The following is a 23,044-nucleotide window of genomic DNA, read 5'->3' on the forward strand; positions in this document are numbered from 1 at the left end:
TAATTTCTTTCACTGTGTTGTGTTTCTATATACTAACTACACTATTTTTTGGGGAAAGTACAACTCAGACTGCATAAGTAGTACTTTTTGTTTCTTTTACTTTTTCAAAAATTACTAATGTATAAGGCTGTTTATCAGTGCTGAAACAAATTTCTAATTTAGTGTCTTAACACTACACAAATTTATTATCTTACAGTTCTATAGGTCACAGCTCCACAAAGTGCCATTAGGTAGCAATCAACCTGTAGACAGGGCTGTGTTCCTTACTGGAAGTTCTAGAGGGGAATCTGCTTCCTGTCTTTCTGCTGTCTAGAGGCCGCCCATGTTCCTTAGCTCACGGGCCTCTTCCTCCATCTGCAAAGCTTGTGGTGCTGCATCTCTCTTAACATTCTCCACAGTCTGTCTCCCTCTTACTCTCCTCTTCTGCTTCCCTCTTCCAATGTTAAGGATTCTTGTGATTATAAAGCCTCCATCCCCAAAACCCAGGATAATATCCCTATTTTAAGATCTGCTCATTACTACACTAACTCCGTTTGTAACTTTATTTTCCCCCTTGCAATGTAACCTAACATATTGAAGGTACTGGTGTTTAGGAATTAGCCACATTTGGGAGACAATTTATCTGCCATTCATATCTGGCAAAGCAAGAAGTAGACTGCTTTGCATAAGAAATGTCTGAGGACTAGAACTAAGAGCAATTCTTTTTGGAAATAAAATGGTTTCCTGTGTGTTTAAATCCATAGGTTCAATATCAAGGTTATTTTGAATTTTTGGTTTTTAACCTCATTATTTTTTTTGAGAGGTTTTTGCTATGTAGCCCAGGCTGACCTTGAACTCACTATGTAGATGTAGCCCATGCTGGCCTCAAACTTGGGGTGATCCTCCTGCCTCAGCCTCACAAGTATAGGATTACAGGCATGGACCATCATATCCTGCTAACTTCATTATTTTATAAAGAGGGGTTTTTTAGACCATCATTCTTTTCTTTGATTGTCTCTGCTTCCTTCTCTCCCTTCCTTCTTCCATTCTTGTTTTTTATTTTTTTCATCATTCTCCTTTTTTCACTATTCGATTATAAAAGGATATCACAAAGCAAATGATGAATGCAGAAACTGTTTGCAACATATATTTGAAAAGATTAAGGATCTTAACATATGAAGACAACTTATAAATCAATTAGTAAAACACAAAATGATCAGTAAAAATGTACAAGAGATATGATTTGCAATTTTTATATAAATAATTTGGAAATATATTAAGTAACTGGAAAGAAGGATAAATCTTATCAGTAATAAAAGAAATGCACATTGTTACCCATTAATTACCTTATTCAATGTAGAATAGTGATGACATTCAAACATGATAATGTGGCCTAGTAAGAAGAGTAGAAGGAAAGTAAACTCTCCTGTGCTGCTCGTGGGGACATAAACTCAGGTTTAACACCAGGAGTGGGTGATCGTAGTTCTGTCTGTGTAAACATGAGCCTTGCCATGCTGCAAACACAGTAAACAACTAGAGGATCACTGGTGTATCAGTTAGCTTTACCCATCACTGGGACAGAACACTTGGCAGCTACAGCCTAAGGAGGAAAGTATATTTGGGTGCATATTGGTTCATGGTTCAGAGGACTCAGTCAATGGTTAGCTGGATCCAGGGCAGAAACAGTGTGATGGAGAAAAGTTCTCAACCCATGGCAGCCAGGAAGCACAGACAGAGGTTGGAGATGAGAATACAACCTTCTAGGTCACACCTCCAGTGTCCTTCATGTTCCAAGCAGGTCCCACCTCCTAACAGCACAACCGGGTAGGAATTCATCATTGGGTTAATCTATGATGAATATAGAACCTACATGATCCAGTCACCTTCCAAAAGCCCCATCTCTGAACAAATGAACTTTTAGGGAATATTTTAGATGTAAATCATAATTCTAGCTGAAGCATCTTGGTTATGTATGCATTTTGAAAAAGCAATACCACTTTTAGAAAAGTGTTAAAAATAGGGATGATGCCTGTATTTATAAAGATGGAGTCTTAAATTTGTGACTTACAAACAAATTCAGGAAATTTTGCAAAAATAATCCTAAAGTTCAATGGCATAGTTTTGGGTCGACATTGGGTCCACTACCATTATATCTTATGAAAGAATATATAATGAGAAGAGAAAATGTTCACAATTTGTATTAAGTGACAAACAAAAAGTTATAAGACCAAATTTCTGTTTGTCTGTGCTTACCATTTCTAAAAACCAGAAGGTTACAGAACAAATATAATTCATCTCTGGATTATAGGACAGAAATGGTTTTCATTTTCTTCTTTTTCTTATCCCTTTTCTATACTAAAATCTCATATTACTTTTGCAATGTTTTCTAAAAAAGATCATAAAAGCTAATTTATGTACTTTTAAATTTTAATAAAAAATACATATTTATATTATAATATTTATGTTGCTTCATCTAGATACATATCTGAATATTCATTTACACTGTTATTCATTGTATTTGGAATTGACCCTAAGTATATTTGGACATGACAAGATTGAAGCTTAGAAAATTTAAGCAGCATGCACAAAGACTTGTGATTGTAACAGGATTAGAAGCTATTTCTTGTGATGACAAATTCAGTAGTTTTTTTCCCCCTTATACCATAGATGCTTTTTACTCTGTCAAACTCTTCAGTCATCATTGATTACCTTTCTTATAAAATCACCACCCTGTCATCAATAAGGCCTTCAAGCTGCTGTCTTCCAAACATTATGTTGACATGGCAAGAGAAAAGATAATCTTAGTACCTCACAACACTCTGTATTCTGTTATTCTTGGAAAAATGAGGAGGTGAGAAAAGGAGGACAAAGGATATGTGACTATGCCATATGATCAGAGGGACCCTTCTTTTCCAGACCTCCAGCACATTACTGCAAAAGATGTGTGGCTTTTGTAGCAGACATTAGCTTCAAACAAAAGTCCACATTTCCGTGACTGCTATGGGAGGAAGTACTGCACTACAGAAAATCTTTGAAGTTAGACTTACCCATCAATGTGACTTTGATCAATTTATTTAGATTTATTTTCAGCCTCTATTCACTACCATGCTCAGGAAGGCAGATGATAAACCTATGCTATAGAATTGTTGTTAGAAGGCCCAACTCTATGACATAAACTGAATTAATCCTTTTTAAAATACAGATGCCATATCTTATGGTGAACCTAATGTAAGTTGAAAATATCTGAAGAAAAAAAGTGCTCTTAATGAATGTAACCTATGAATATCTCAGCTTAGCCACACAGACCATTGTAGAGCACTGACTATGCCCCTCATTAGCTCATAGCTGACTAGGACCTGTGGCTCACTTATTTTTTTTTTTTTTAAATTCTTTTATTGGTACATTGCAGGTATACAACACAATTACATATCTCATTGGGAATTGTACCTTTACATAATGCATCTTGGTTCTTATTTTTTCCCCATTCCTAGCCCTCCCTTCACTCCCTCCACCCTTCCCTATTTACAAAGACTTTATTTCCATTTTTTCCATTTCTCATCATATTTCCTTTCCCTTCTTCCCTTTCCCCTGCCCCTCCCACTACCCCTACCCCTTTGGACCTTTTCTTCCTATTTTGCATTATCGATTATTCATTCTAATCATTGGTACATTTTAAGTATACAATATAATGACATTCATCATTGGAAATTTGCACCTTTACATAATCTCTCTTGGTTCTGATTTTTCACCCTTGCCCAGCCCTCCCTTCAACCCCTCCATTCCTCCCTATTTACAAAGATTTTGTTCCTATTTTTCCATTTTCTCATATTGATCCCATTCCCTTCTATCCTTTCCCTTAGCCCTCCCACTTCCTTCCCCTTTGCCCCTTTTCTTCCTGTTTCACATTACCTATTATACCTTTTAGTCCTTATTTACACTTTCAGTTTCTCACACCAGAGAAACTATTCGGTATTTATACATGTGTGTCCTATTTATTTCACTTAAGAGTATCACCTCAATGTGCATCCACTTAGCTATAAATGTCTCTAATTTCTCATTTTTTATGGCTGAGTAGTACTCCATTTTATAAGAAACCACATTTTCTTTATCCAGTCTCCAGTTGATGGGTATTTGGGCTGTTTCCAAGTTTTAGCTATTACAAACTGTGCTGCTATGAACATGGGTGCACATATATCACTGTGGTATGATTCTTTTAATTCTTTGGGGAAGATCCCCAGCAGTAGAATAGCGGGGTCAAATGGGATTTCTAGTCCTAGTTCTTTGAGGTATCTCCATATGGATTTCCACAGTGGTTGCACTAGTCTACACCCCCACCAGCAGTGGAACAGTGTTCCTCTTTCCCCATGGCCCTGCCAGTATTTGTTATTGGTTGATTTCATGATAGCAGCCATTTTTTCTGGGGTGAGGTGGAATCTCAGCATTGTTTTCATTTGCACCTCTCAAATGACCAGTGATGTTGAACATTTTTTCATGTATTTATTTGCTATTTCTACTTCTTTGAGAAATGTCTGTTCATTTCAGGTGCCCATTTTTGGGTTGCGTCTTTAAATTTGGGAGGTCTGATCTTTTTAAGTTCTTTATAGAATCGAGATAGTAGACCTTTGTCTGAGGAAGAGCAGGTGAAGATTTTTTCCCACATTGTGGGTTGTTTCTTCACACCACTGGTGGTTTCTCTTGCTGTGCAGAAGCTTTTTAATAAGAAGAGATTCCACTTGTTGATTGTGCTAGTTCATGGGCAACTGAAGTTTTGTTCATAAAATCTTTTCCTACACTGATGTCTTCAAGAGTTCTACCTAACCTCTGTTCCAACTGGTTCAGAGTTTCTATTTTAATATTTAGATCTTTAATCCATTTTGATTTTAGTTCAGTGCATGGTGAGAGATATAGGTCTAGTTTTAATCTTTGGCAAGTTGAAGCCCAATTTTTCCAGCACCATTTGTTAAAGAGGCTATCTTTCCTCCAGTGAGGGTGTTTGGCTCCTGTATTGAAGAGGAGATGGCTGAGTGTGTCTGGCATTGTTTCTGCATCTTCTAATCTGTTCTACTGGTCCTCAGGTCTGTTTCTTTGCCAGTACCATGCTGTTATTATCACAGTTGCTTTGTAGTACAGTTGCAGGTTGGGGATTGTGATACCCCCTGCTATGTCTCTGTTACCTAGAATTGCTTTTGCTATTCTGGGTCTCTTCTTGTTCCAAATGAATTTTTGGATTGTTTTCTCAAGGTCCATGAAGTATTCTGCTGGGATCTCAATTGGAATTGCATTGAATCTGTATAGCAGTTTTGGAAGTATGGCCATTTTCACTATATTAATCCTTCCTACCCAGGAGCAGGGGATGTCTGTCCATTTTCTGATATCATCTTCAATCTCTCTTTTCAGAGTACTATAGTTTTCAGAGAAGAGGTCTTTGATTTCTTTCGTTAGGTTGATTCCTAGGTATTTCAGTTTTTTGGATGTTATTGTGAAAGGAATTATTTGCCCTATTTCTCTCTCAGTGAGTCTGTCATTCGTGTAGAGGAAAGCTATTGATTTTTGTGTGTTGACCTTGTAACCACCTACTTGACTGAATTTGGTTATTAAGTCTAGAAGACTTTTGGTGGAGTTCTTGGGGTCTTCTATATAGAGTATCATGTCATCTGCAAATAATGACAATTGAACTTCTTCATTTCCTATCTTTATTCCTTTTATTTCTTTCTCTTGGCTAATTGCTGAGGCTAATGTTTCCAGAACTATATTGAACAAGAGTGGTAACAGTGGACATCCTTGTCTTTTTCCTGATTTTAGTGTGAAGGATTTCAGTTTTTGACCATTTAGTATGATATTGGCTGTTGGTTTTTCACAGATGGCTTTTATTAGTTTGAGCTAGAGACCGTCTATTCCAATTTTTTGTAGGGTTTTTATCACAAATACATGTTGGATTTTGTCAAATGATTTTTCTGCATCTATAGAGATAATCATACGGTTTTTGTCCCTGGCTCTATTGATATAGTGTATTACATTGATTGATTTTCATATATTGAACCATCCCTGCATCCCTGGGATGAATTCCACTTGATCAGGGTGTATGATCTTCTTGATGATCTTCTGCATTCTGTTTGCCAGTATCTTATTAAGGATTTTTGCATCTATGTTCATTAGTGAGATTGGCCTATAGTTCTCCTTTTCGGTTGGGTCTTTCTCTGCTTTGGGGGTCAAGGTGATGCTTGCTTCCAGGAATGAATTTGGGAGTATTGCTTCCCTTTCGATTTCATTGAAGAGTTTAAACAGTAGTGGCAGCAGTTCCTCTCTAAATGTCTTGTAGAATTCAGCAGTGAAGCCATCAGGGCCCAGGCTTTTCTTAGTTTATAAGTTTTTAACTACGTTTTCAATTTCATTGGTTGATATTAGGTTGTTCAGAATTTTTAGGTGTTCTTTGTTCAACTTTGGTAATTCATATGTATCTAGGAATCTGTCCATTTCTTCTGTGTTGTCCATCTTATTGGCGTATAGGTTCTGGAAGTAGATATTGATGATCCTCTGGATTTCTGCTGGGTCTATTGTAATTGCACCCTTTTCATTCCTAATTACATGGATTTGGGCCTTTTCTTTCCTTTTTCTGACAAGGTTGGCTAAGGATTTGTCAATTTTGTTGATTCTTTCAAAGAACCAACTCTTGGTTTCATTGACTTTTTGTATTGTTCTCTTAGTCTCCATTGCATTGATTTCTCCTCTCATCTTTATAATTTCCTCCCTTGTATGAGCTCTGGGGTTGTCTTGCTCTTCTTTTTCTAGAAGCTTGAGGTTCAGCATCAGGTTGTTTAATTGGGCTCATTCTGTTTTCCTAATATGCATATTCACTGCTATGAATTTCCCTCTTAAGACTGCTTTCATTGTGTCCCATAGATTCTGATATGTTGTATTGTCATTGTCATTTAATTGAAGGAACTGTCTGGTTTCTTCTTTAATTTCCTCTGTGTCCCATTGGTTATTCAGAAGTGTGTTGTTCAATTTCCATGTGTTTATGAAATTTTTCGAGTTTCTTTTGCTATGGATCTCCAATTTCATCGCACTATGGTCTGATAATATACAGGGGATAACTTCAATTCCTTTGCACTTAAACATGTTCTATGTGTGAGTATGTGCTCTATTTTGGAGAATGACCCATGGGCAGCTGAGAAGAATGTGTATTCTGATTTTGTGGGGTGGAAGACTCTGTAAACATCTGTTCAGTTCATTTGTTCAAGAGTTTGATTGAGTTCTAGTATTTCATTACTTATTTTTTGTCTAGTTGATCTATCTATTTGTGACAGTGGGGTATTAAGGTCCCCCACTATAATTGTATTAGTGCATATATGACTTTTCATGTCCATTAGTATTTGTTTTATGTAGTTGGGCACACTAGTATTTGGTGCATAGATATTTATGATTGTCATCTCTTCCTCTTGGATTCTTCCCTTTATAAGGACGTAGTGTCCTTTGTCTCTCTTAATCAGTGTTGGTTTGAAATCTACTTGATCTGCAAAGAGGATAGCTACTCCTGCCTTTTTTCAGGTTCCTGTCACATGGAGTATTGTTTTCCACCCTTTAACTTTCAGTCTATGAGTTTCCTTTTGAATTAAGTGTGTCTCTTGTATGCAGCATATCACTGGATTTTGCTTCTTGACCCATTCTGCCAGTCTATTTCTTTTGATTGGTGAATTGAGACCATTAACATTGATGGTTATAACTGAAACGTATTGACTTGTTATTGCCATGACTTTTTCTTTTTGTTGGGTTCTCCCCCTTCACATTTAATTTCTTGTCATGCCAGATGGGTTCATTCTGCTTTGCTTCCTGGGGTTGTGATCCTCAATGTCTGTTCCTAGGATATTGTGTAAAATTTTTGGAGTGTTGGTTTGGTATTCACGAAGTTCCTAAGGTACTCTTTGTCATGAAAGTATCTCATTTCTCCATCAATTTTGCAAGATAGTTTTGCAGGGCACATCAATCTGGGTTGAAGGCTGTTTTCTTTTAGGGCTTGGAATATGTCACTCCAAGCTCTTCTTGCCTTTATGGTTTTTATTGTGAAGTCTGCTGTGATTCTGATGGGCTTTCCTTTGTATGTGATTTGTTTCTTTTCTCTAACTGCTTGTAGAACTTTGTTCTTCTGTTGTGTTTCTGGAATCTTAACAATTATATGCCTATGTGTAGATTTCTTTTTGATCAAGGTTATTTGGAGTCCTATATGCCTCACTTATCTGTATGTCAAGCTCTTTTCCCCTGCTTGGGAAGTTTTCTGCCATTATTTCTGTGAAGAGTTTTTTTATGTCATCTGCACTCTCTCCTGTTTCTTCATTGACTCCAATTAGTCTTATGTTATTCTTCTTTGCATCATCTAGCAGCTGCTGGATTGATTTCTCATGTTTCCTTATAATTTTGAAGCAATTTTTCTTTTCCTGGTCATTAATTGCAATTTTATCTTCTATATCTGAAATTCTGTCCTCACATTGGCTCATTCTGCTGTGTAGACTTTCAATGGAGTTTTTCATGTCCTGGAAATCTATTTGCATCTGTTTTATGGATTCCATTTGTTTCTTATGTTGGGATTCCATCATGTTCCTCAGCTCCTCTCTAGATTGATTAGTCGTGTGTTGGGCTAGGAGCACAATTTCTCCTGTTACCTGAGAAATTATTTCTGATTTCATTTTTTCCAGCTCCCCTTTTGTTGCCAGTTCAGTGTGTCCAGGTGGTTGAATATCAGAGTGTTCCATTTCATTTCCCTTTGGGGTTGCTGTAGGTGATCTAGAAGTCTGGTCTTGATACTTATTTACATGTTTTCTAATTTTGACTGGCGGGGGGGGCTGTTGGCTCCTGCATAGATTACCTCCTCTGAGCTCAAAGAGGTGGGACAGGTGCCAGGAGCAGCGGTAGGGATGGTGGCCCAAAAGCCCTTTCCTCTGGTTTGGGAGCAGCAGGAGGGATGGTGGTGGGGAAGCCCCTTCCTCTGGACCAGGAGCTGTGGGACGGCAGCTCAGAAGCCCCTACCTCTGGGCTGGGAGCGGCGGGACTCAGTACTGTATTCTGGTGGTCCTGTGTCCTCTGAGTCTTTGTAGTGTGGAACCAGGTGGCTGCCTGTCTGCAGCAGGCTGATTCGTATCTCCACAAAAGATTTTCAATGGCCAATCAGTGCCTGTCCCCTATGCTGTGCTGAAGGGTCCCTAACAGGCTCTGTGCTTGCAGGCCAGTCTTTTAACAGGTGATTTAGGCAGAGGAGATTTCAGGAACATCAGATGTGCCCAAGAAACTTCTTGTGACAAGAGTCAAAACTTAGCCAGATGTGGTGCACACCTGCAATCCTGGATACTGGGGAGGCTGGGACAAAAGGATTGTGGCTCACTTATATACTACCTCTTATTATGAGTGAAATACTGTGGGTCAGTAGCCAGAGAAAGGGTCAACTTCAAAATCTCAAGTATGTTTTTATTGAATGCATATTGGTTTTGTTCATTATGAAGCAAATATATCCTAAATTGAGCCAATGAAGATGAGGAGTTTCTGCATAGGATCTGTTATGTTTTTACCTCACTCAAAGATTCACTATTAATCTTCATTGCTTCTTATAAGAGTGTCAAAAATCTCTCAGTCTGATATTCACAAATTGAAAACATAAACAAGCATCACACTTTACCTCACAGTATGTCCAATCTGAGCTGCCCTCCCTGCTTTATGTTGCCTACACAATACTCTGCATCACTTCTTTACTCCCATTCATCCTGTTTAAAGGTCATTGCAAGGACCACATTCTTCATGAAACTTGTCCTAACCAACCTGGTCGGCATATGTATTTGCTTCTGAATTCCTGAATACTATGACCATGCCAATGTGATACTTGCCAATACTGTGTTCCAACTATTCTGTGTAATTCTTGCCTCTTCGGGCATAAAAACCATATCTTTAAAATGCAGCTTCCAAATTCAGTTAGTCAGAGAAGTTAGGGTAAGGCATCAGGAGGGAGAACACTAAAAAAATTAATCCAGTTCAAAGGTAAAGACTAGCTTGGTATCCTGAAAGAGAGGGGTGAATGCAACAGATAGCTTCTCAGCCTCGGCAACACAGACATTTGCAGCTGGATAGTACCCTCCTTATGGAGGAACTGTCCTGTGCATTGCAGAATACTTATCACTGCTTCTCCTCTCCCATGTTTATGAATAAAAAGCTCAAAATATTCCCTGGAGGGTAAAATCATCTATAGTTAGACACCACTGCAGTGAACAAATAAGGCTTTCCCTAAAGGGGAAGGGAGAAAGAGGACTTCACAAGCTTCCAACATCAGGATTCTTGGATGTACTTACAAAGCTGTCACTTTTTTATTGCTCTTACGACAAAAATTAACTTCCTTTCACTTTTTTATTAGGACTTAAACTTCATAAAAAATTAACTTCTGTATCATAGATCAGGAATTATCTTTTTTTCTTTATACATTCAATGAAAACTGCACACAATAAATTCTACACATTGAAAAATACATGCCTTTTATATTAAGAACAAAGATTTTTGAGTTAAATCACAGAAATATTATTTTGCTTTAGGCCATGTAATGGTGCACTGTAACTATAAATTATTTGCAACCAAAGTGTATGATAATTCCATAAAACTGCCACACTCTACTTCCAAATAATACATCTGGAAGGAAAAAGTCAAATGTGCTTCACCCTACAGCAAGACATGAAACTGTTGAAAAAGATCATTGCTGATTCCTTTCCTTTGAAGTTCCTACTGCATTTCCACGAAGGACACTGTCATTGGCTGAGTTGTATCCCTGCCTACATTCATACATCAACCCATCAACCCCCCAGTAACTCAGAAAGTCTCTCTGTTCTGGAGATAGAGACTTTAAATAGTTAATTAAATTAAAATGAGTTAATTAGGGTGACCCCTTATCCAGTATGGCTGGTAACTATATGAGAAGAGGAAGATAGATCACAGGCCACCCAGAGCAAGGTGATATGAAGACACAGGGGAAAATATGGTCATCCACAAGCCAAGCAAAGAGTCCTCAAAAGAAATGCACCTTGCCATCACGTTGTCCTTGGACTTCTGGACCCCAGAATTGGGGGAAAACGTATTTCTGTTGTTTAAACCACTTAGTCCATGGTACTTTGTTTTTGCAGCCCTAGGAAAGCTAATATAAGCAACCTCTATCTCATCTTGTAGTAATGCTAAAAGGTCTGTGGCTTCCTCATTACCATTGATCTGTTCACCTGCCATGCTGCCTGGATGATTTGGATAGAATTAAATTCTGAGACTCGTGGTTAGGTACCAATGATTCATATTAGACAGGTTTCCATGAGGACATTTATAGGTATTAGAAGAAAAAGAAGTATGGCAGCTTTGAAAACCGATGGGCAGTACATGAAATTAAGGATGGGACTTTCATGCTGCTTCAAATACACCCTGGAAGTCGACCTCAGCCTTCTCTGACGATGCTCTGAATAAACCAACCAATTATCACTTGTGCAATGACAGATGCCATTCTTAATTTTAAAATATAATTCTGCTGCTTCCTAGCTGGATGTCACATTTTCTTCAATTATGCCTCTTTTCCCATATCTAAAAAGTAGGGTGTTACAGATTGTATAAAGCAGTTACTGCCTCAGCATCTGTTTTCAGACCTGACAGTTGTTGGAAACTCAGTTATACCCCACTCACTTCTGCCTATTAAGACCTCCATTTCTTTTTGTGATATGGCCCACTAGTTCCTCATCCCACTGACTCCAAAACCCAACACATCCCATGGCTCCTGACCATGATCAAATCTGATAGTCAGACCGAAAGTCACGTAACTAACCTCCCTCTTTGTGAAGGTTTGCTTTAAATTAGACAATCCACAGGCCCTCTGGGAAAGCCTAAGGAATAACACTCATGAACCTGCATGGTCCTGCAGCTCCCCACTCCCCCAGTAACTGCTGGTTGAGCTTTCTGCTGCCTACAAGCTTCTACTAGCCTCCTAACAGCACCCCTAACCTCTGTGGACCTGTGAGTAACACATTTCCTGTTTCATACATTTTGGTCTTGTGTCCTCATTGTGCCTCTCTTGACACACACACATGAACTTAACTTTCTCGGCAGTTAGGGCTCCCCTAGAAAATGTGCAGCCTTGCTTAAAACCACTCTCAAGGTAGACAGACCTCAGGTCCATATTAGAAAGAAACTATGACAATAGAAATCACAACACAGGGTTAATACAGTGCCTGCTTCCTGAAGATGAACTGATTAGCCCAAGTAAACAAATGAATGGTGTATCTGGCTGATAGAAGGCACTCTGGCAAATAATAGGTAGCAATTATGCATGTGTCATATCATTAGTACGATCTCTTCTACTGTAACTTTCAGTGTTTTCATATACATTTTGCTTCAGATTCTCAATTGTGAAATTTATTAACATGGGATTAAGATATCTCCAAACAAGGTTTGGTTTCACATAAAAATGGCTTTTTTCTGAACTATTACTATTTTTGCATTTGGAAGGGTTATGAACACTAGTTAGAGATATTCTGAATAAGTCAGTCTGGGGAAATAAATGGTAAGCCAGGAAAAATTATAGTTTAATCAAAGATGGTATGATTATGAATTAACTATAAATTCAAATTAAGGACAAATAAAGTATATCATTTATATTAGCAGTCACATCTTCCATAAACATTACCTTTATTTCATATTGCATATTTAGAATTTACAAATGGCTGATTCCTGAACATGGCAGAAATACTCCACAATCATCAAGGATTTGAAAATGTTGTCTCAATGTTATAAATATATCCAAGAAATAATTTTATGAGTATGGTGTGCTTCAAAGCACTGATGTGAAACTAAATATGATTTTGTTGTTATTTTATTTGCTCAAGTACTGAGATGAGTTTTTGGATTTATGTAGAGTAGCAACATTAATTTATTTGCACAGTTATTAATAAATATATTTGTGACCCCTAAAACTTTCTCATTTTCTTAAATTTGCAGTGTGATTTCTAGCTCTGCATTATTGGAAATACCTGATAGATTTGATTCAATATCAATGGATCATAAGTCCATAATTATTTTTATTATATATTAGAAATAAGTTTTCATTTTAGAAGATATGAAAATGAATATAATGTCATTATTTAAAAAATCTCAAGGAGTCTAAAATTTATAAAATCTTATAAATTATGCTGTTGTATTTACAAGATATGGGAATATTAGCATTATACAAAATAAAAAAGTTCTATTTTTTAAAATATTGAACTATTCATTTTAACAATACTTGAAATTACAAGCACCAATCAACTCTTTGTGATTATAATGAAAATTCAGAGAAAAGATGGAAAAAAGGAGATTGAAACAGAAAAAAGGCCATCTGATTATGATGAGACAAATTTATTAAATTCAGCTCTTAACAACTGCTTATTAAATAGCTATTATATACTTTACACAGTAAAGCACTGAGTTGCTAAAAAATATAAAGGTTAAAAACAGGAGGTGAAGATGAAAAAGAGAAGAGAGGGGAGAAAAAAGGTCACAACCACAGCCTTGTTGTTTATCATATGAGTCTGAGGAATTTACCTTCTGTTTGTGTTAGGAAAGTTTAATCTACCAAATAGCAGGTTCACCTTTCATTTATAAAATTAGGTAAAAGGACTTCAAATTACTCAGACAACCTTGGCCCATTTAAAGCATTAATACCTAAAATGGGTTTCTGCCATTGTTCTTGACAGCTTCTCCCTACTTTGATCAGAGGGCAGGGCATACTTACTTTCTGTTTGGTTCTGAGGGATAATTTAAAGGGGAATGTGCTCCAGGACCTTTATTCACTCCTCCCCATCTACTACAGTCACCCACTGTGTGAAAAGCCACTTTCTCAGGGAGACGCAAAACTCAAAGAAAATCTCTATAAAAAGGCAGACACTAACAATGTTCACAGTAACTTGAAATTTCCTGCATGGAAATTCTTTTTCCAAGGCTAACGAAAGCATTTTGGGCACTATGACTTTGATGGTACCATAAAAATAACAAGGCATTAAACAAGCCTTATCCTTAATAGTCTAGAAGAGGTAAAATGGGAGAAAATATTCATATTACTCCAATCCAACTAATGGCACATCAATCAATGTAAATCCATCACTCAAGGTTCTTTAATAACCCTGAAGTTTCTTCTACATTCAAAAAAGAAGTGAGAAATAAGGAGAATGAACTACTGTTCTCAGATTACACTAGAAAGTGCTGCAGTAGTCACTGCAATTTTGAGTGAGAAAATTGGATGGAATAGAGATGGAATGCAAGAATAATTTCAACTCCTACTACGAATATAAATGGGTTCTTTACAGTTTCCAGCAATGGTGCTTAACATAGTCGGGTAGGCATGAGGACTGGAAATACTGCAAGTTGAAGAAGAACATACAATCCAGGTCCAAGGAAGGTCTTTAGGGGTCATTTGGGTTTACCCCTCACTTTTGATGTGAGGAATGGAGACCCAGAAGATGTACTGACTTTTCTAAGACAACACACCGACATAATGGGACAGAGATTTAGAGCCCAGGTCTCCTGTCATTTCCTTCAGCTCTTAAAAACTGTGATACAAGTTGGCAAGAATGACTGATGTTTGGAAACATAGTTGTGGCAGTCTTGAAGATTATTTAAATCTTATCACACATATAAATGATGCCTCTACTTCTCCAGTCCTCAATTCCAAAGGAAACAAAAAGCTTTACTCACCCATAGGGAAAAACTCACTCATTTTCTTTTTGTAGATTTTGAAGTCAACTTCTAGGAAGACACAAAAGATAATCCGTTCCACCTAGAGGCAAACAATAAAGACTCAAAATTAAAGGATTGTGGCAAGTGCTTTCCCATAGCATGGTCTTAGAACAAACAAAAACAAATGGAAAAGCCTTATACAGATTTTTGGTGCTATACTGGTAACTTCACTGCACTGAGTGAAGTTCAAGGGTTTGTGTGTGTGTGTGTGTGTGTGTGTGTGTGTGTGTGTTTGAGAGAGAGAGAGAGAGTTGTGTGAATGTAGATGTGTGTATGTGTATGCTCCACATATAAATAAACCCACAGGCTCTTTGGTGGAAAGAGGTTACATAAATCAAATAAGAAATAATAAATGACAATAAGCCACTTTGCAGCAAGCTATAAATAAGAGCTGAGATTCCAACAGGATATCTAGACTTTATGTTCTATAAAACAGCCACATGAGAGGTATACAGCAGAATGACAATAAAGTATGTCAGTAAACAAAGAGCTCTTTGTCCTACCCTTGTTAGACAAATATATTTATCAAAACTGTTAGTATTTGAACACAGCCTAAAGAGCTTCCATGCAGTTTAATTTGCACAGTCACTTGCTTTTAGCCTAACACCCTCGGAAATGTAACAGAAATAAAACATTAGTTGACAGTGACACAAGGTCAATATAGCATTTAATTTGGTAGATATTGTTGAATAAGTAAACATCACCTCAAAAGTAAAATGTATGCACAGCTCCTTTTCTCTCTTTAAGAGCTTCTATGTGGAAGGAGTTTCTCTGGAACATTTAGAGAGTAATGTGATAAAGAGACAAAAGATACACAGTAATTCACATATATTTGAAGTTAAATCAGTGACTACATTTTGTGTCCTGAAAATAAATACCCATTTAGTTCCTTTCGTTTTAACAATATCAAAAAAGTTTAAAAATCACTCAATCCATCAAAGTGCAACTGACAAATTGAAGAAAGCATAAAGCAAGGCATTTTTCATGGCAGGAGGAAAGAAAGAGAAGTGGGGATGTGAATGCAGTAGGACAAGAAAGCACCCAAAGGGATGTCATCCTTGTAACCCCACAGTTCTCCCAACTTGTGGGGTGTAGATCCTGCTACCAAGAACAGACAGTACCCTGTAAGACAGAAGATCTGCTAGGACAAGAAGAGAAGCCAAGGCACAGGGGTTTGGGAAGTTGCCTGATCTCCACTTCAGCAAGGGTTGATTGCCTCCTGGGCAGTTACTGGACTCTTCTGCTGTCCTAAATAAAGGCCATGGTCTTATAATGGCCCTCATGGGATGTATTATAAGGGAAAGCAGCTAGACTTCAAAAATGGAAAGACTAGCATACAAATAACCACATTTCCTTTCTTCTGTTTTCAGTTTTGGGTCTGGTGTCTGGTTCTGTCTGCAAAATCATTCATGTTTCCTACAGATGCAAAAACTGCCCCATTAATTCAATCTCCAAGTGAACTATACATGTGGTTGAATCAATGATTAACTCTGTGCAATAATGAATGTGCATCTCCACTCTCCTTATGGCATGTTTATGGCCTGTGGCTAAAGCTCAGAATCATAATGTTGAGTGATGGAAATGAATTGCCAAAGGGCATATACTCTGTGATACCATTTCTACATAATTTTAAAGGATAAAAATGCAACAGTGAAGAGATCCATTCATAAGTACAACTAATATGACTACTCTACAGGTCATTAGTCTGAGGTGGCTACAGTGTCTAAGTCTGTACGTAAGCAACTGAGTGCAAACAATAACAAGAAACTTAAATTTAATCAATCAGAAACTGCCAACAACCCTCTAATTAAGGTATTAGCCCTGGAATGATTCAAATAAGACTACTCCTCCACTTTAACCCACCAAACATTTTATTAGTCTTATGTCCACATTCACCCTACAAAAGCCCCTTGGGATCCCTTCAGGACCTCATGCAATTTGGAGCTGCCCAATTTATAAATCACTGTCTGCAAACTCTAAAATTTTTGTGTGCCTCAGGTTATCTTTTACCAGTACTCATATGTGGAAAAACACAAAAGGATGACACATATAACTTTAGGATGAGAAGGATTTATGGAAAAGGAGGGAAGGTAAAAGAAGAGATAAGTATTTTACTGAATTGTTGATATTTTATTTATTTAGAAAGAAAAGAGATTGGACACAAATATGGTAAAAGACTAATAAACATGAACTATGCTAGTGGGTACGTAATAACTATATTATTTTCTATAGTTTTTTGAATGTTTGAAGTACTTCATAATTAAACATCCTAAAATTAATAATAAGATTATGTTCAACCTTATTATCTTCCCTTGGACACATGCTACTCTCCACTTGTACTGGGCTATAGTTTATTCCAAAATTCATAATTATACTCACTTCAGTATCTAAGATTGATGACTTATTTTCCTTTAGCCTTCAAGTGGTCAGATTATTTCTAAAATCACCTTACTGAACAAAAATCAAAAATAATAAAATGTGGCTTAATGTAACCGTAAGGAGACCAAGCTAACCAATCTCATTTCTACCTATTTCCTTTTATGTTTAAGAGTAATAAGACAAGTTCCTTGTGTGAGGGTGAGCGTGTGAGACTATGTGCATGAATATCTGCATGTGTCAGTCCCTGTTTGTGTGAGGAAACTCAGTGTTATTCTCTGCTGTTAAGTGTACTTTTAAGCACCATACATACAGTCCATTTCCAGGTTTTTCAAATATTGTAAGGAATTATAAGCCATCTTTTAGCACATTAGGATCTGTTACTGTAGAAATGATTTAAGTATAAAATTTAGCAGCCCAATTTATTTTACTCAAGAGAAAGTAGATGAGGAGGATGAAGCAATTTTGTTTTAAAATAATTGAAAGACTCAGTTCCTTGTCCTTACCCTTAGTTATAATACTGAAAATATCCCAGAAGCAATTTTTACCTAAGATTACCACGATCTCATTTACCACATTCTCATTAGCTATGTAAGTGAGCATTATTATATATGTATACACATACATGTGCTCTTGGGGTATTGTTGGGCAAGACCTCTTTAGTTGACGCACTGTATTTATAAACTCAGCCTGGGTACTGATCACTCTCTACCCCATAGCTCTCCTTAGAGGTAATAATAACATTCCTCTCACTGGAAGAGAAATCTAAACTCCCTCTGTTGAATCTAACAGGCCTTTGACTATGGCAGAAATGATGTCCTTAGGAGTCTGCAAGATCATAAAAGGCACTAGATGTTCTGCCCAGTCCCTTTAGAAGGCTCACTGTTGCAGGCAATTGTCACACCATCTAGAAGCATACAGACCACATGGAGAATCCATGTGTAGTGCTCTGGCCAGCAGCCTAGCTGCAGGTGGATATCTTTGAATAATTTGAGCCTCAGGTATTAGAGCCACCCCAGCTGATCCCACGTGCAGCAGAGCTGAGCCACTCCTGCTAAATGCTGATTACAAACTCATGAGCAAAGATCTAGAAACATGTAACTAGAAATCTTATTTTCCTCCAGCTTCTTCCTCTCATTACTCTCTAGAATCTTGCTTACTTGGCTATGACACCTGTTGAAAAGGTCAGACTGAATAGATTTAGTGAGAAGCCACTTTGTGGTGGCAAGAAGAATGTAGAAAGTCTAATTGTTGCTTGGGTGAGAGATTGGAAATCTGATTTGCATAGAGGAGGAAGCGACTGGATGATTCATTCTAGCCCTGGACAGATTTCATGAGAACCTATAAGGATGGCTCATTACTGAGATGCAGGAATACAGTTTCAATTATCTTTTAAAACCTTAAACCATAGGACAACTTTGTAATATGGGAGATTATTCATTTATTCATCTTTTAAGCGAGCATCTCTAATTTGTTGGGCCTGGTTCATACCATTCACTCAGTAGAAAATACGAATACAGAAATTGAGTGAATTTTTTCTAAGAACAAATTAATACCAAAACCTTAGGTGCTTTAACTTCACACCCATCCTTGCTTTTGTGATATTGCCCATGTGGAAACCCATGGGTTTGAGTTTCTAGACCTGCCACTAGCTCTGTGACACTGGGTAGCCTTCATCTCTGGAAGTTCCAGTTTTCACATCTATATAATGAGAGAGTTGTATTATATCATCTCCATAGTTTTTTTTCTTTCTCCTGTTTTATAGTCTATTTATGTGACAGATTTGCACTGTGTCACCTTAGTGAGCAGCAGCTACATTTCTCTGAATGGCTCTGGGTTGGTGTTGGCCCCAGAGACCTTGCTATGTGATTTGCAAGTTAGAAGTACAGCTGCAGCTGATGTGCTGGAAGGGGGCTCCAGAGCTCTGAGCAGGATGTACATGCTGTTGCTCATCACCTGAGTTGGAGTGGCAGTCATTTGGCTTCTCCAGCTCTGAACGGCCTCTGCTTTGAATTCTTTGGAACCTGGGGTATGTACACGTGCTGCTTTGCAATGAGAATATGGGTTCTTCTGAAGTGCATTGCAACTTTGGAGTTCATTGTTGTTTTTTGCACTTTAATGAGTTTCTCTACATGATATTCAGTGAAATGATATTAACATTACATCAGTTGAGATTTAGTTAGGAGAGCAGAACCCTGTGAATGATATCGAATAAAAGTTTTATTATACCACCTAGATTTCATAAAATTATGACAGGAAAATTAAAGTAAATGCCCAGAACAGGATGGTAGGGAGAACAGAGGGAAGTTCCTAATCAGGGCCCTCTTCTGGACATTTCAGTGACTATCATGTACAGAAACTCATTAAAGTGCAAAAAATGACTATGTTCCTTTCTAGAAATGAGTAACTCATCAAGGCTACTTAAATTCCAATGATTTCCTTCAAAATGAACTTCTGTTGGTCCTAACCCATCTTCTCAGGCAGTTCTTAAAGTAGGCATCCATCTACTCTTCTGTAATTAATTTCGCAAGTTAAAAACGACTCACTCTTTTTCTTTCTAAACAAGTTGTCAATATGGTTCAATTGGTCCTCAATGTAAAACATAAAAACAAATACTATAAAGGACAGCATTATTATTTTTTGAAATTAACAACTTGACATGAGTTATCTTTGAACCTTAACTAAAAGCCCTCTGAAGAAGCAGGTGGTGCCCATCTTGTAACACTAGTGCGTGGTACACACGCTCATACATAATAGGAGCTCTGTGGATATTTGTTGTGTATGTAGTTAGGCAAAAAGGCTTCACTAAGACATGTATGTGCCAGATAATTTTTCAAATTTTTAGTTGTAGAAACAAAACATAAGATACATAGAAGGAAGACTTTCCTTTATTTTTGCCAGAAAACCTGTCCACAGAATTGTAAAGGAGCCTGGATGTGTTTGCAAAGTAAAAAAGCATTATATAAAGTTATCTATTATATAAAGTTATATAAGTTATCTATTGTTACCAACTGTCATCTTCTCCAGTGATGTTACCTTCAGTGTAACAATACATTTACATTTATCATTGGGTGCTTGTACCTGTACATGATGTATCTTAGTTCTTCTTTTTTTCCCTATTACCTGTGTGCCCTTCACCCCCTCCACCCTTCTCTATTTACATAGATTTTGTTTCCATTTTTTTTCCTTTCTTATAATTTTTCCTTTCCCTTCTTTCCTTTCTCCTTCCCCTCCCACCATCCATACATCTTTGGATCTTTTCCTCTTTCAATAAGTATTTTTAAATTTAAACATTAACTGTATTATTAGATCATACCTCACACATGTATGTTCACAAAGGACACATGCCAGAGCGTTCACAATTCTATTTGTAATATTTCTGAATTAGAAACTGCTTAAATACCCACAAATGACAAAATGGATGAATAAATTATGGTGCATTCACACAAAGGAATATTACAAGCCAATGCAGTGTGATGAAATGAAAAAAGAAGTATAATTACACATAAAAATATAGGTAAACCTTACAAACATGTTCCATAAAACATCCAGAAAAGAAGTACACATTGAATAATTCCATTTCTATAAAGTTCAAAACCATTACAGAAATAGGTAAAATCACCTGTGGTGTGAGAAGTTAGTGAAGCAATTACTCTGGGGTGAGAGCAGCTGAAAAGCCACCCGGGGAATGCCTGTTATCCTGGCTTTTTGATCTGGATGCAAGTTCCCTGGATGTGTTCATTTTGTAAAAAATTATCAAGCTGTGCACTCAGGAGCTGTAAGTACGTTACACTTCAATAAGAATTTTTTCAAAGGTTGAAAGTCTTATGTTACAGTTGTCTTGGTCAACAATCAAAAATCTATTTTCATTGACTTAGAGGTCAAAAAAGTCCTTTAAATCTGACCTTCTAAGGCAATCTCTCCATATATTTCTACTGATGCCAACTGCAGCTCAGCCATCAAACCATAAAGGAGTAAAGATGTATTTCTTTCTCCAAGACATCCATTAATCCACAGTGGGAGTTTTATGCCCCATAAACATGATGACATAAGTTCTATTAATCTTTTTTGCCATCACATCTGCTAACCCTCCGCCCCTGAAGAGGGTTACAGAGTGAACCAGGTTTGGAATGTCTGCAACTGACCTCCATTTCTCATGGCTACCAGTCACAGGGCAGCTGACACAGCCGTGATTATCCTGTGTTCAGAGATACTGGGAGGATGAATGGATTCTGATGAATGTAATTTGTTTTCCCAACGACAAACATTCAGGGAGCTGATGTGCATGAAAATGCTGCCATAACTGAGAACTGCTGGAAGGTGATCCTGAGTAAGCACAGCCTAATGGACAGCTAGGGAGAGGTCCCAGACTTCCTGAAGAAGAAACCAATAGCTTCACCACTGGAGGCTCAGATAGTGGGTGTTTCTCATAAAGTAATGACTTCTACTACTAATGTGAATTAAATTTCAGGATTTAAGCATTAACCTTGTGCAAAGATAGGTGTCAAGAGGGTGGAGAACCAAGACTTTGGAACTTCCTTGGTGCTGTAAGTCAAGGAAAAGTAGAATGGCAAAAGGACAAGGTTGCTCACTACTAATTAATTGAACAAGAAGTTGAGTTGCCTGGATGTTAGTGTCTTAGCTCAGAAGAAAATGAGAGCAGTCTGTTCTTCTCCCAGTATATTAATTTCCTGATGCAACATAACAAATCACCACAAATTAAATGTTTTAAACAAACTTTATTATCCTATTGTTTCCTAGAAAGTTGTAAGTCCAGGCCCAACCTACTTTGATCTTCTGCCCAGAGTCTCAAAGGCTGCTGTCAGGGTATTGTCTGTATTGTAATCCTCACCTAAGGCCAGCGCTTCTTTCCCAAGTCCATTCTTCCAAGCTGCTGGCAGAATTATGTTCCTTGAAATTGTTGGACTGAGATCCCCACTTTCTTGATAGCTATTGACCAGAGGAAGCTTTAAGCTCCCAGAAGTTATCTACAATTACTTATGTGGACACAGACAGGGTGCTTTCTTTCTTCTAGACCAATACGAGTGTATCTTGATGACTTTCTTCCTCTCCAACCTCTAGACTTTGTTTTAAGAACCTACTTATTTAGGTGAGATCCATCAGGACATTCTACCTCTGAATTATCCCAGTGCATTAAATACCTTAATTATATCTGTAAAAAAAAAAAGAGGGGTTGTGTGCACAGCTCACGGTGGGTACCAGCATCTTCAAGAACGTCTTAGAGAGAGGAGGTGAGCCAATCCCTGTGCACAGGAGGAGGTTCCCTGGCTGCCATTCCACCACTCCAATGGCAGAGGAGGTGAGCCAATGCCTGCACCCAAGAGGAGGCTCCCTGGCCACCATTCCACTGCTCCAAGGGCAGAGGAGGTGAGCCACATGGGCACCAGTAGCACCCCCCTGCCCCGTCCAAATGAGAAGACATGTAAACAAGCCTCAAAAACAGACTTCCAGATCACCTACAGCAACCCCAAAGGGAAATGAGATGGAACAATCTGATACTCAACCACCTGGACTCCCAGAACTGGCAACAAAAGAGAATCTAGAAAAAATGAAATCAGAAATAATTTCTCAGATAACAGCAGAGATTGTGCCCATAGTGCAAGACATGATTAATAAATCTAGACAGGACACAGATGAAAAAAATAGAGGAGCTGAGGAACATGATGGAATCCCAATATAGGAAACAAATGGACTCCATAAAACAGATACAAACATTTCCAGGGGATTAAAATCTCCATTGAAAGTCTATGCAGCAGAATGAACCAATGTGAGGACAGAATTTCAGATATGGAAGATAAGATTGCAATTAGTGACCAAGAAAAGAAAATTGCTATAAAATTGTAAGGGACCACGAGAAATCAATCCAGCAGCTGCTAGACTATGCAAAGAAGAATAACATAAG

At 37.6% G+C, this 23,044-nt stretch overlaps 1 protein-coding gene across 11 annotated transcripts in view; it reads right to left on the reverse strand.

Moving 5' to 3' along the window:
* Macrod2 (mono-ADP ribosylhydrolase 2) overlaps nucleotides 1–23,044 on the reverse strand; it is a 2,157,923-nt gene that overhangs the window by 184,175 nt on the left and 1,950,704 nt on the right. For all 11 annotated transcript variants that reach the window (XR_015442057.1, XR_015442059.1, XR_015442058.1 and 8 more), the window contains exon 9: nucleotides 14,704–14,785. Coding sequence is in view for 6 of the 11 variants with exons in the window: in XM_087189052.1 (XP_087045178.1) it covers nucleotides 14,704–14,785 (82 nt within the window). In the remaining 5 variants the exon portion in view is untranslated. The remainder of the gene's footprint in view (nucleotides 1–14,703; nucleotides 14,786–23,044) is intronic.

Source organism: Heterocephalus glaber, unplaced genomic scaffold (assembly GCF_053883595.1).
Source record: "Heterocephalus glaber isolate CG9 unplaced genomic scaffold, H.glaber_assembly_v1.0 deba00001532, whole genome shotgun sequence".
NCBI classification, from domain to species: domain Eukaryota; kingdom Metazoa; phylum Chordata; class Mammalia; order Rodentia; family Bathyergidae; genus Heterocephalus; species Heterocephalus glaber.